The 15,157-nt window shown below is 36.6% G+C and overlaps 1 protein-coding gene across 9 annotated transcripts in view; it reads right to left on the reverse strand.

Moving 5' to 3' along the window:
• WDFY3 (WD repeat and FYVE domain containing 3) overlaps nucleotides 1-15,157 on the reverse strand; it is a 262,893-nt gene that overhangs the window by 37,036 nt on the left and 210,700 nt on the right. For all 9 annotated transcript variants that reach the window (XR_004349890.1, XR_004349891.1, XM_032631813.1 and 6 more), the window contains 5 exons: nucleotides 12,967-13,130; nucleotides 10,294-10,442; nucleotides 8,215-8,335; nucleotides 7,617-7,702; nucleotides 6,022-6,102 (listed from right to left, as the gene is read on the reverse strand). Coding sequence is in view for 7 of the 9 variants with exons in the window: in XM_032631813.1 (XP_032487704.1) it covers nucleotides 6,022-6,102; nucleotides 7,617-7,702; nucleotides 8,215-8,335; nucleotides 10,294-10,442; nucleotides 12,967-13,130 (601 nt within the window). In the remaining 2 variants the exon portion in view is untranslated. The remainder of the gene's footprint in view (nucleotides 1-6,021; nucleotides 6,103-7,616; nucleotides 7,703-8,214; nucleotides 8,336-10,293; nucleotides 10,443-12,966; nucleotides 13,131-15,157) is intronic.

Below are 15,157 nucleotides of genomic sequence, written 5' to 3' on the forward strand. Positions count from 1 at the left end.
ATATGGTAGTTCTATTTTCAGGAACCTCCATAGTGGCTGTATCAATTTACATTCCCACCAAGAGTGCAAGAGGGTTCCCTTTTCTCCACACCCTCTGCAGCTTTTCTTGTTTGTAGATTTTCTGATGATGCCCATTCTAACTGGTGTGAGGTGATACCTCACTGTAGTTTTCATTTGCATTTCTTTAATAATTAGTGATGTTGAGCAGCTTTTCATTTGTCTGTTAGCCATCTGTATGTCTTCTTTGGAGAAATGTCTATTTAGGTCTTCTGCCCAATTTTTTGATTAGGCTGTTTGTTTTTTTAATATTGAGCTGCATGAGTGGCTTATATATTTTGGAGATTAATCCTTTGTCTGCTGATTTGTTTGCAAATATTTTCTCCCATTCTAAGCATTGTCTTTTCATCTTGTTTACAGTTTCCGTTGCTGTACAAAAGCTTTTAAGTTTCACTAGGTCCCATTTGTTTATTTTTATTTTTATTTCCATTACTCTAGGAGGTGGGTCAAAAAAGATCTTGCTGTGATTTATGTCAAAGAGTGTTGTTATTCCTATGCTTTCCTCTATGAGTTTACTAGTGTCTGGTCTTACATTTAGGTCTTTAATCCACTTTGAGTTTATTTTTGTGTATGGTGCTAGGGAGTGTTCTAATTTCATTCTTTTACATGTAGTCCAGTTTCCCCAGCACCACTTATTGAAGAGGTTGTCTTTTCTCCATTATATATTCTTGCCTCTTTTATCAAAGATAAGGTGACTGTATATGCATGGTTTTATCTCTGGGCTTTCTATCCTGTTCCATTGATCTACATTTCTGTTTTTGTGCCAGTACCATACTGTCTTGATTACTGTGGCTTTGTAGTATCCTCTGAGATCAGGGAGCCTGATTCCTCCAGCTCCATTTTGCTTTCTCAAGATTGCTTTGGCTATTCGGGGCCTTTGTGTTTCCATACAAATTGTGAATTTTTTTGTTCTAGTTCTGTGAAAAATGCCATTGGTAGCTTGATAGGGATTGCATTGTATTTGCAGATTGCTTTGGGTAGTATACCTATTTTCACAATGTTGATTCTTCCAATCCAAGAACATGGTATATCTCTCATCTGTTGGTGTCATCTTTGATTTCTTTCATCAGTGTCTTACAGTTTTCTGAGTACAGGTCTTTTACCTCCTTAGGTAGGTTTATTCCTAGGTATTTTATTCTTTTTGTTGCAGTGGTGAATGGGATTGTTTCCTTAATTTCCCCTTCTGATCTTTTGTTGTTAAGTGTATAGGAATGCAAGAGATTTCTGTGCATTAATTTTGTATCCTGCAACTTTTACCGAATTCATTGATTAGCTCTAGCAATTTTCTGGTGGCATCTTTAGGATTCTCTATGTATGTATGTATTCTCATGTCATCTGCAAACAGTGACAGTTTTACTTCTTCTTTTCCAATTTGTATTCCTTTAATTTCTTTTTCTTCTCTTATTGCCATGGCTAGGACTTCCAAAATGATGTTGAATAACAGTGGTGAGAGTGGACATCCTTGTCTTGTTCCTGATCTTAGAGGAAATGCTTTCAGTTTTTCACCATTGAGAATGATGTTTGCTGTGGGTTTGTCGTATATGGCCTTTGTTATGTTGAGGTAGGTTCCCTCTATGCCCACTTTCTGGAGAGTTTTTATCATAAATGAGTGTTGAATTTTGTCAAAAGCTTTTTCTATGTCTATTGAGATGATTATATGGTTTTTATTTTTCAATTTGTTAATACAGTGTATCACATTGATTGATTTGCATATATTGAAGAATTCTCACATCCCTGGGATAAATCCCACTTGATCATGGTGTATGATCCTTTTAATGTGCTGATGGATTCTGTTTGCTAGAATTCTGTTAAGGATTTTTGCATCTATATTCATCAGGGATATTGGTCTATAATTTTTTTTTTTTTGTAGTATCTTTGTCTGGTTTTGGTATCAGGGTGATGGTGGCCTTGTAGAATGAGTTTGGGAGTGTTCCCTCCTCTGCAATTTTTTTGAAGAGTTTAAGAAGGATGGGTGTTAGCTCTTCTCTAAATATTTGACAGAATTCACCTGTGAAGCCATCTTGTCCTGGACTTTTGTTTGTTGGAAGATTTTAAATCACAGTTTCAATTTCATTACTTGTGATTGGTCTGTTCATATTTTCTATTTCTTCCTGGTTCAGTCTCGGAAGGTTATACCTTTCTAAGAATTTGTCCATTTCTTCCAGGTTGTCCATTTTATTGGCATAGAGCTGCTTGCAGTAGTCTCTTATGATTCTTTGTATTTCTGCGATATCCATTGTAACTTTTCCTTTTTCATTTCTAAGTTTATTGATTTGAGTCCTCTCCCTCTTTTTCCTGATGAGTCTGGCTAAAGGTTTATCAATTTTGTTTATCTTCTCAAAGGACCAGCTTTTAGTTTTATTGATCTTTGCTACTGTTTTCTTTGTTTCTATTTCATTTATTTCTTTTTTTTTTTTTTTTTTTTTTTTTTTTTTCTGGTACGTGGGCCTCTCACTGTCGTGGCCTCTCCCGTTGCCGAGCACAGGCTCCGGACGCGCAGGCCCAGCGGCCATGGCTCACGGGCCCAGCCGCTCCGCAGCACGTGGGATCTTCCCGGACCGGGGCACGAACCCGCGTCCCCTGCATTGGCAGGCGGACTCTCAACCACTGCGCCACCAGGGAAGCCCTATTTCATTTATTTCTGCTCTGATCTTTATGATTTCTTTCCTTCTCCTAACTTTGGGTTTAATTTGTTCTTCTTTCTCTAGTTGCTTCAGGTATAAGGTTAGATTTTTTATTTGAGATATTTCTTGTTTCTTGAGGTAGGACTGTATTGCTATAAACTTCTGTCTTAGAACTGCTTTTGCTGCATCCCATAGGTTTTGGATCATCGTGTTTTTGTTGTCAGTGGACTCCAGGTATTTTTTGATTTCCTCTTTGATTTCTTCAGTGATCTCTTGGTTATTTAGTAATGTATTGTTTAGCCTCCATGTGTCTGTGTTATGTTTTTTCCCTGTAATTTATTTCTAATCTCATAGCATTGTAGTCGGAAAAAATGCTTGATATGATTTCAATTTTCTTACATTTACCAAGGCTTGATTTGTGACCCAAGATGTGATCTATCCTGGAGAATGTTCCATGTGCACTTGAGAAGAAAGTGTAATCTGCTGTTTTCGGATGGAATGTCCTATAAATATCAATTAAATCCATCTGGTCTCTTGTGTCTTTTAAAGCTTGTGTTTCCTTATTAATCTTCTGTCTGGATGATCTGTCCATTGGTGTAGTTGAGGTATTAAAGTCCCCCACTATTACTGTGTTACTGTCAATTTCCTCTTTTATAGCTTTTAGCATTTGCCTTATGTATTGAGGTACTCCTATGTTGGGTGCATATATATTTATAATTGTTACATCTTCTTCGTGGATTTATTCCTTGATCATTATGTAGTATCCTTCCTTGTCTCTTATAACATTATTTTAAAGTGTATTTTATCTGATATGAGTATTGCTACTCCAGCTTTCTTTTGATTTCCATTTGCATGGAATATCTTTTTCCATTCCCTCGCTTTCAGTCTGTATGTGTCCCTAGGTCTGAAGTGGGTCTCTTGTACACAGCATATATATGGGTCTTGCTTTTGTATCCATTCAGCGAGCCTGTGTCTTTTGGTTGGAGCATTTAATCCATTCACATTTAAGGTTATTATCAATATGTATGTTCCTATTATCATTTTCTTAATTGTTTTGGGTTTGTTTGTAGGTCCTTTTCTTCTCTTGTTTTTCCCACTTAGAAAAGTCCCTTTAGCATTTGTTGTAGAGCTGGTTTGGTGGTGAATTCTCTTAGCTTTTGCTTGTCTGTAAAGCTTTTGATTTCTCCGTTGAATCAGAATGAGATCCTTGCTGGGTAGAGTAATCTTGGTTGTAGGTTCTTCCCTTTCATCACTTTAAATGTATCGTGCCACTCCCTTGTGGCTTGTAGAGTTTCTGCTGAGAAATCAGCTGTTAACCTTATGGGAGTTCCCTTGTATGTTACTTGTCATTTTTCCCTTGTTGCTTTTAATAATTTTTCTTTGTCTTTAATTTTTGTCAGTTTGATTACTATGTGTCTTGGTGTTTCTCCTTGGGTTTATCCTGCCTGGGACTCTCTGTGCTTCCTAGATTTGGGTGGCTATTTTCTTGCCCAAGTTCGGGAAGTTTTTGACTATAACCTCTTCAAATATTTTCTTGGTTCCTTTCTCTCTCTCTTCTTCTGAGACACCTATAATGCAAATGTTGATGCATTTAATGTTGTCCCAGAGGTCTCTTAGGCTGTCTTTATTTCTTTTCATTCTTTTCACTTTATTCTGTTCCCCGGCAGTGAATTCCACCATTCTGTCTTCCAGGTCACTTACCCATTCTTCTGCCTCAGTTATTCTGCTATTGATTCCTTCTAGTATATTTTTCATTTCAGTTATTGTATTGTTCATCTCTGTTTGTCTGTTCTTTAATTCTTTTAGGTGTTTGTTCTTCAATTCTTCCAGGTCTTTGTTAAACATTTCTGGCATCTTCTCGATCTTTGCTGCCATTCTTTTTCCGAGGTCCTGGAATCATCTTCACTATCATTATTCTGAATTCTTTTTCTGGAAGGTTGCCTAGGTCCACTTCATTTAGTTGTTTTTCTGGGGTTTTGTCTTGTTCCTTCATGTGGCACATAGTCCTTTGCCTTTTCATTTTGTCTATGTTTCTGTGAATGTGGTTTTCTTTCCACAGGCTGCAGGATTGTAGTTCTTCTTGCTTCTGCTGTCTACTGCTTCTTTTCTAATGGATTATAAAGGGCTACCAGTTCCTGAGTACCTGAAAATGAAGCTAGGTATACAGATTCTTGAAATGGCTTTATCATCCAAAAGATTTCCTAAGATTAAAAGCAGCTGAAAAGAGCACAAAGGAGCCACTGATAGGTTTGAACACACAAAAACAGAAGTTTATTTTTAAATGTAAGAAAAAAAAAATTAAGAGAAAACTTGGCAATTTGTAACAAATATGACAAGCAAAGGGAAAATATGCTATTACCAAAAAATCTCATGCACATTGACAATAAGGATTCAGAGGAAATGTTAACTAGACTTACTGAGGTGGTCATTTCACAACATATACAAAATTGAATTATTATATTGTTCACCTAAAACTAATGTAATGTCAATTATATCTGGAAAAAAAAAAAAAACTACAAAAAAAACCAAACCGCCACCACCACCAATAAAAAACTCAGTGGAAAACAATGGGCAAAAGTTACAGATAACTCATAAATGATCATTTTAAATGGCTAACAAATATATGCAGAGCTCAAGATTTCTAATATGAAAAGAAATGCACATTTAAAAACAAAGCATCTTTAAATATTGGTAAAGGTGAAAAAGTAAATATAAAAAGCTGGTATCTATTGAGATAAGCAAACTTATCCACTATCGGTGGAATATAGATGTGTATAATTTTTATAGAAATCTAGTTGGTTTTGCATATTAAGAGTCTTAAAATTCATACTATTTTACTACGGGAATTTTATCCTAAAAAAATAATGAGGTATCACATTTCCATTATTATAACAGGGAAATCTGATAAAGATGAAATATCCAAGAACAAGAGAATGCTTTATACATATGATGAAGGGCTAGTAAATAAAGGCAAAGTTTCTAAAGAATTTTTTAAAACCAGGAGGCAATATTTACATATAAGACTGAATGAAAGACGGAGAATAAAAATCTGTGTTTTTAGTATGGACTCAATTGTGCACATAGGAATATATGCATGCTTAAAAGGTTAAAGGGAATTGATTAAAATGTGATCAATTTGACACTGATCTGACATGAGCAATCATGCATACATTTTCTTTTTTTTTTTTTCTAGTTTTCAGTAGTTAAAATTTTTTTGCAAACCCCTGGGGGTTGGGGTGGGGTGGCAGAACACTCATTAAAAATATTAAATAATACTGTCCAGATAGAAATGATCCAACTGCAGTATTAAACTATAATGTACAAGAAGCAAGCAACCTACCCCTGCTCCACGCTTGTGTTTGGTCGTTGCCCAGACACAGACTCTGAACTGTCAGTTAGAGATGGCACTACAGCCAAAAACCTGGAAAATTTAAAAACAGTATAAAATTGGAAATGATGTTTCAGTCAGGATCTAATGGGAACTTACAAAAGAATGATTCATTTAGATCTTAATTGCTGCATTTACCCCACCACTACTCAGTAAATGGCAGGCAAAGGGAATATACAATAATTAGAACATTATTTAACAAAAAAGGGTAGGATGATGGATTCCAAAGCCAAATATAAAGATCCATAGCAAAATCTGTCATTTTGGATTTTTACATATGCTGCCACATTACTTGAAGAAAAGCCCTGACACACTGAATCACAGGAATTAACTTAATGATGTCCTAAAGAGTGATTAAAAGCTAAATATTCACATGACAGTCAGTAGTGCTAACAGCTAAACAAATGATAGGACAGAGACATCTCTAACAAATGAAAATATATACATGATAAGAACCTTTATGTGACACTACTATAATTATTTTCAGAGTTGTTCATAATGTCAACATACATTTTTTAAGAGCAAAAAAGAATTGTGGGAAAATTCTTGGAATGAATGTGGACCTTGAACTTGGCATATACACAGACATTTCTCATATAAAGACAATCTCATCTCCTTGCCACAGGTTCTAGTTGGGAAGAGCAGATAATTTACTAACACTGAACGCAATATCACCTTTAGAAATTCATAAGATAGGTAACTAAAATTTCAGTCATTTACTTAGCTCTTCCCAATCGACATCCACAGGCACTTTATTTTAAGAAACTCCCTCATTTCCCTCGTGCTCACAGGTAGTATTACTGTACTGCAATGATAAGCAATGTTGCTTGGTATTAGTTATTCCTCACTTGAAATACAAAACTTCTCTAATAGAGGGATTGCCAGGATCTACACCACTCTTCAAAGAATAAGAGGGCTCTCCTATTATATTATGATAAGTTCATAAAAGCCTTACTATTCACATGCCAACAGAAGTATTTTGAAGCACATGGAAATATACTATTTTTCTTTTATAAGATAAAATTTAAACACAGTTTACCAAAAATGAAATATGGTTAGATCACATCAACTGCTTTACTTGGCTATGCTACTTTTTCAAAGATGAAGGTATCCCACTTCTCTTCCAAAGTCAGCAAAGTTTCATATGAATACAAATTCTAAGGAAACTCAGGCTCTGCATTCAATAGCAAGGTATGACACTGTCTTCTTTTTGGTAAATATGAAAGAAGCCTATTTTGAATCTGAAGTATTATTTTTTTAAGCTCCAGTTTCATCATCCTTTTACACTGAGAGACATGGGACTTTATCACTAAGGTGGCTTTTGATGATATCTACTACAAGTTACCAGAAAGAAAAATGTGATTTCAAAATAGAATAGCATCAGAAGAATCACATTTCAAGAGGCTGGCAAAAATGAAACAAACATTTTCTTCAAAGAAGTTAATTCATGGATTTAACAGATTTTTAAAAAACTAGCTGAACTGGCAATGCTTTACCTCCCATTTCTTCCCATGACAGCATTATGAAGTATTTCTAATAAACAATACCTTTGATAGACTTTGTTTCTAATTCCTTTTTGAAAAGCAAGGAGGTAATTCCGTCCATCTCCAGAGAAAACTTCCACAGCAATAGGCTGAAATGATCAGAGAGAAAAACATTAAGAAAAAACACAAATAGGGTTATATATTAACTTTTCCACTAAGAATTTCTATAATGCTGAAGAAATTAACTTGTTGACTGAAGAACATTTTTAGAGTCATGAATTCCCAGCAAATTAAATTACACAATAAACAGTGCCAGTTTATTCTGCTTAGTTTGTTTCTAAAAACTTTAACAAAATAATGGTAAAATAATTATAAAATTTTGTAAATTTATAGTGAGAATGCAATTTTTATATACAAAGAAAATTATAATATAATATGGATAGCTATAGGGAAAGATGGATAACAAAATATCATTCAAAGTTTTAGGTTTTTTTTTTATTAAGAAGGGGGATGTATTATAATGTTATGCACCCATGTGACATGAGCTTGTCTATCATACAACCAAATCTAATACTCTAAGGAATAATGTGGATCCTATCATGTATACATCCTCTAAGTAAAGGAACCTGACAAAACATTTATTACTACTAAATCAACCCACCTGTAGGAGATACCTCCTTTTATGAACTTCCTTGATATCTTCATAGGCAAAAATGCTGCATGTTCTCTTGAGTTGACTGGGGCCTTGCCTGGCTCCTCTAGGGATAATTGGCTCATGCATACTATAGGCAGCCCAGAGAAAGGAGATAATAAAAACACAGCAAGAGATAAATTCACTGTTCAATAAAGAGTGTGTTATTTTCAACATGTGAAGAGAAGCAGGAATCGATATATCTGAATATTTAGTTCAAAAAAGACATACCTTTAAGAGAATAATTTGGTAGCTATTCAGTATACCAGAAACCCCCTTTGATGAATATAACTTAAAAAAAAATCCTATTCATGCTGTCAGGGCTTATTTTTCAGGCACAGCTGGCAAGTGCCAAGGCCTATATTCTTTTAGGGGGGCCAAGAAAATGTTTTAATTTCTTTTAAAATCAAGAGAAAAAACTGAACTTTTTGTTGTTGTTGTTGTGGTACGCGGGCCTCTCACTGCTGTGGCCTCTCCCGCTGCGGAGCAACAGGCTCCGGACACGCAGGCTCAGCGGCCATGGCTCACGGGCGCAGCTGCTCCGCGGCACGTGGGATCCTCCCGGACCGGGGCACGAACCTGCGTCCCCTGAATTGGCAGGTGGACTCTCAACCACTGCGCCACCAGGGAAGCCCAAAAAACTGAATTTTTAGGTAGAAGAAAATGTTTAAATATATAATATGAATATATTCATCTTTAAACCAACACAGTCAGAAAAGCATCATTTTAGGTATCTTTATATGTAGGTAGAGGCCCGTAAAAGTCATAATGTGGCCCTGACTGCTACTGAAAGTAATTATTTGAAATATCTCCTAGCAATGAAGATGACCATGTCCACATTCACAGTGCATGTTAGGTGTTCAAAATGTTAAAGGAAGAGAAGAGCATGTTGATTTTCTAAGCTTTAAGCTTTTTCATCTTCCTTTGGGCTTTGTCTGTCTCTGGGGTTTTCCATTACCCACTATCACGTCCATCATAGGGCTGGCAGAAGAAAAGGAAGATGGATAAACTCAGTCAGTTAATTCCTGCCTGTGGGGCTTCCCTGGTGGTGCAGTGGTTGAGAGTCTGCCTGCCGATGCAGGGGACACAGGTTCGTGCCCCGGTCCGGGAAGATCCCACATGCCGCGGAGTGGAAAGGCCTGTGAGCCATGGCTGCTGAGCCTGCGCGTCCGGAGCTTGTGCTCCGCAACGGGAGAGGCCACGGCAGTGAGAGGCCCGCGTACCACAAAAAAAAAAAAAAAAAAAAAAAAAAAAAGATATTTAATTCCTGCCTGTGCTTCAGTCACACTGCTTCTAGGGTACTCAGAGGACATGGATACTCTTACATTTGTTAGAGTATTATATAACTGCCTGTATGTTCTCTACAACTGTGTTCGCACTGAAAATTGAAAAAAAGAACAATTTACAAATTCATAATAACTTTATAAATATATAGATTATAATACAAGGAACTTGTATTATATCTAGTGCTATTAATGCATAGCAATAAATTTTATTTAGTTTTCGTTTTGATAAATAAGGTAAATTTGTCTCTTATAGCCTTGAAATAACTATTACTCTGGTGAATATTTAATGATGGATGCACAAAAACTGAGAGATAACATTACTTGAAACACAATTTTTGCATTAAAAAAAACTATGTAGGACTTTCCTGGTGGCACAGTGGTTAAGAATCCGTGTGCCAAGCAGGGGACGCAGGTTTGAGCCCTGGTCTGGGAAGATCCCACATGCTGAAGAGCAACTAAGACCGTGTGCTACAACTACTGAGCCTGCGCTCTAGAGCCTGTGAGCCACAACTACTGAGCCTGCGTGCCACAACTACTGAAGCCTACGCACCTAGAGCCCATGCTCTGCAACAAGAGAAGTCACCGCAGTGAGAAGCCTGCGCACCACAACGAAGAGTAGCCCCGGCTCGCCGCAACTAGAGAAAGCCTGCGCACAGCAATGAAGACCCAATGCAGCCAAAAAAAAAAGAAAAAAGCAAACAAACCCATGTAGATGTATTGCTTTCTAAAGATAGCTGTACTTTGTGTCTCTTCGTTCACTTACTTTGGAGGTAAGGTTTCAATATCTCTTATTTCCCTGGTTGCCGTCATTGTAAATCCATCAATCACATAAAAATGCTCTTTACCAAAAAGAAGTAGTCCTTCACTGGTATCTAGGCCCTGGACTCGAGCACAGCGGTACATGTGTTGGATCTATAAAGAAAACCATAAACATTCATTAATAGTTTTTAAAAATCAGGTAATTTCTATTTTTGATATAAATGAAGCAAAATGTCTTTAAACATGGATTTAATGGGCAAACAAGATTTTATGAAGATGTCACTCTGATGGCATCCCCTGAGCTAAGCATATTAACCAGAGTTTAAGCATATTAAAAAGAATAGCTAAGATTGCAGTCTGAGTTGCAGTTGACTTTAGTAAAAGGAAACAACTGTTACTCATATCCATCCACCCAATCCACTTATCCTAATATTCACTGAGTACTAACTCCGTGCCAGGCACATGTGTACTAGGCTCTACAGTCAATGAACAAGTTAGAAAAGGAAGGAGACAGACACAAACTTTGCAGGAAACAGAATGGAGGCATACATGCGAGGAGATTAGGATTGTGCCCTGGGCCAGGCAGGATGATACAGAGTGAAAAAGGTATGCAGAGCCTGACAATCCTGAGTGAATTCCCAGTTCTGTTGTTTAACTATAGATTTGGTCAAATTTCTTAATGTTTCTGGGCTTCTGTGTCTTCATATAAGTTTCAAATATACTTCATTGGCTTGTCATGAGAGTTAGTGAGACCATGTACATAATCATGTTAGGAATTGTTGGCTGTCTTCTCTTCCACATAGCTTACTTTCCTCTTTTTCCATAACAACCCCTGGAACTGGAGTTGTGGAATTTGTCTCTATTTGCTCTCCACTGGAGTCTGCCTGCCTGGCAGCCTTTTGTGCCATTGTAAAAAGCCAAACTTGGCAGAAGTTGCATTTTCCTCATAGAAGGAAGGACTTGCTAAATCTCTCAATGTTAGCAGTGTTTTCTTTCCAACAGGCAGGATCTAGTCCTTAGTAAAAATTCTTTCTTGCACTCAGTTCAACACGAATCAAGGAAAAAAAATCAGCAATTAAATCAGAGTCAAACAAATGTCAAATAAATGTCAGTCTAAATACACCTCCTTCACTATTCAAACTTAAAGCAATTAGAGCAAAAACTGTACTCATGAGTTTAAAAAGTTAAAAAAATGACAGCATCAGAAAATAGATTTTCTAAAATATGCAAATATAAGTTAATTTTCATCACCACATCTAAACTACTTCAATAATAAAAACTTAGAATGTTACAGGAGAAAAACTGACATACTTTTAAAATAACTCTATTGTAATAATATACACACAGAAAAAAATGTTTATTTCATAAGTGCATAGCTTGATGAATTTTCAAATGCTTAAAATATGATGCAACCAGCATCCAGATCAAGAAACAGAACATTCCCAAGACCCTAGAAGTCTCTCTTGTACTTCCTTCAGATCTAATGGACTTTTATAGTTACATACTTTTTTCTTTTTATGTTTTCATTTAAGATTAATCAGGCCATATATTTGAACAGAATTTAAAAAATTAAACCCTAATTTCTAGTTACTATTTCTTAGTGGATAAGATTTCAAGTGTTATACCAAGATCTAATATAATAGGCAAAACAACCTTTAAAAATGTGATACTCACTATACATTCAATTCATTCATTCCTTTACTCATTTATCCCTTTATTTATTCAACCAATCACTCCTTCATTCAAGGTTTACTGAGTTTCTATCAGGTGAGTGAAACTGTGTAAAGCACTGGGACAGAAATAAGAAACAGTGCCTGCCTCAAAAGAGCTCACTATCTAGGTGAAGAGACAGACACAGGAACAAATAACAATAACATGATAAAATGAGTGATATATATAAGGTGCTATAAAAGCATAGAGGAGGGTGTCTAACTAAGCCTGAGCAGGCAAGACAGTGGAGGAAAGCTTCCTCTGTGTGAGCATTAAAGACATCCAGATAAATGATGTTGCATCAAATGGGAGTTACTAGGACAGAGGTTATGCAAGTGATGGAAAGAGGGGCATTTAGGCAGAGAACACAATGAGTAAAGCACAGAGTAAAGAAATATCATGGATGTACTGAACTGCAAGGGACAAAATGCAGGGGGCTCAGGCTACATGGTAGAGTCAGTAAAGTGAGCCTGGAGGGGTCGCAGGGTATAAGAGGCTGAGAGAAACAGGAAGGCAAAGCAGTCTTTTGTGAATGAAGCAAAGCAGGGGTTAAGTACAAGGCTGCGGATGATGGGCTAGTTGAAGTTGCTTGTGTTGTTACTGGAATTACAGAGGTATAGGAAAAAATACAGGGCCAAATTACCGAATGGGTTGTGTACATGGGTTTGAAACGAGAATTATGGCAAGAGTTGCAGCCTAATAAAGGGTTTAGAGGAAGACAGTGAACTAGGTGTCAACTGTTAATACTATATCTGATGCAACTTCTTGCTGTTCAGCGTGTTCAGAGAGGTCAGAAAACCCTACAGATGAAAGACGCAGAGTGTTGAACCCAAAAGGGCACCTAATACTGATTTCACTGCAGAGGCTAAAATACTTCCTTTGGCTGCCAGATAAATACCCTTCAACTAGTCTTGTAAAATGGAAACAAACCACTTAATACAATCCCTCCTTTTCAGAAGTAAGGTACCTTTTCTCCCTCTTCTAATAGGCGCAGCAGGGTGGCGTTGTCCGTCTTCTCCTCCTCTTCTATAGAGCTACCCTCAGCAATCTGGTCTTGTAGCTGCTCCTGGGTCTCCTCATCTCCTCCATCAGGTGCAGATCGAGACCGTTTTAGAGGCGGCTTGACCAGTCCTGCAGGGTAAGAGCCAAGAGGGTCATGTGGTCTTGCTGGGGTCATTTGAGAGCCGTTTAGTCTCATGTAGTCCCTCCTCTACATTTCCAATTTGAGATAGTTCTGAAAGGTATGGGAAGGCAGCACAGTTCAGTGGTCAACAGCACAGCCTCTGGAGTTAAACAGCTGCATGACCCTGGAGTATTATTTGTCCCCTCTGAACCTCAGTTTCTCATCTATAAAACCGGGACAAGAATACTATCTATCATGGATACCAGGAGGATTGTTGGAGGACTAAATGAGGTAATTCATGTAAAGTGTTTAGTATCATGCATAATAAATAGTAAATTCTCAGTGTCAGATGATGATGATAAACAGAGGTCTTATCATAATTAATGGTAAAAGTGGTGGTGCTAATGGGCAGGTGTCATTGAGGGGATATCCTCAATAAATGATCAGTCACTATCAGAAACAAAAATAAGGACAGCAAGTTATAAACTGATTATAAGAGATTCCACCTACTTGGAGGGCCCATGAGGACTACTTCAAGACTCATATTACAAGTGGCAGTATGGTCATTCATACATGAATGAATTTGATTAAATCATCAGGTCATAAAGAATAAGAAAACAATTCTTTTAAAAATATAGGGCCAGACAATTTAATGTGCCACATAAGTTATCAGTTTACTGCCTACATTTTGATAATTTTATTGATAATCACAGATGAAATTAAAATCAGCTGATGAAAGTAACCACTGATAACCCAGAGTATGGGAAGCATTCAAAATAAACTCTAAATCTCACATTTAATTTAATATTCTTTAGTTCTGTACCAAAAAAAGTAATGTTGTATCTACCAACAATAGTTACACTAAGAATTTTGGATAAACGTAAATCAGCCTGTTAGAATCCTAGCCTTTGAACACAAGTTATCAGAGGTTCTGCTCTGCCTTGGGAAGAACCTCATTTTCACATGTGAAAGAGTATAATAAATAAACAAGAAAGATCAAGTCTTGCTGAGAATATCCACAAGGCGAAAAGCTTCCAGCTGCTTTATTTTTAGTTTGACGAATCAAAACCTCCAACTCTATGTCTAGCATAGCATCTTGCATATCATAGTAGTGACACCAAAATTTGTGGTTTTAGCTCAATCAGACATTAGGAAAATGAGGCCAAGAGAAGTTAAATGCCAATGACCCAAACACAAGACATCACAAACTCTGTGAATTATACACCTTGGTTATAGCCAGGAAATACAACTTTGGATCCATCTCAATAACTTTGCTGATGCAGTGTCAAGAAATGATAAGGCTGAAAACTTTGTTCAACTAATAAAAGTTTCAGTGATTCTATGAAAATGTTAGATGGATTATGAAATCTTTAGTAATTCATAGTTATCACAAGAGAGAACAGGTATAATGTAATAGGAGAAACCGATCACAACTGCAGATAAATTTTTTGTTGACATGGTCATATACTGTTAGTTCTTTATCAATGAGATCTGAAAATAATTTTTAATTTAGATTTCTTAATTTATATTCTAGGGTTTTATCTATAGACTACGCCAAGACTTTTGAATTTATGATAAATCAGAGGCTTAAAAAATTAAAACAATGGACTGATTTACTTATTCAATATTGACTGAATTCCCATTTTGTGCCAGGCATGTGCCAAAATCTATAGAGTAAGAGGAGAAATAATCTCTGCTTCTGAGAAACTTATAATTTAGGAAAACATAAATCAGTGAAAGAAATCACTGAAATTGCTATAAAAGATATGAGCAAAGTGCTACTGGAGGACAGCGGAGTTGGAAAAGCCTTCAGAGGAGGACAGTTTGACCAGTATCTTCAAGACTGGGTAGGTCCAGATCACAGAGAAGCTGTAGCAAGAGGGCAGAGGGCACACATATGCAGAAGTACAAATCAAAAAGTCCATGGCCATTTTAGTCCAATTCATCACCATATGCATGTCTTTCTAGGCTCATAAACTATAGCTTTGGAATAATCTGTCTTAGCTCATTAGAAGAAAGACCATTATTTCTTACT

The sequence above is a fragment of the Phocoena sinus genome, chromosome 5 (genome assembly GCF_008692025.1).
Source record: "Phocoena sinus isolate mPhoSin1 chromosome 5, mPhoSin1.pri, whole genome shotgun sequence".
Lineage (NCBI taxonomy): Eukaryota > Metazoa > Chordata > Mammalia > Artiodactyla > Phocoenidae > Phocoena > Phocoena sinus.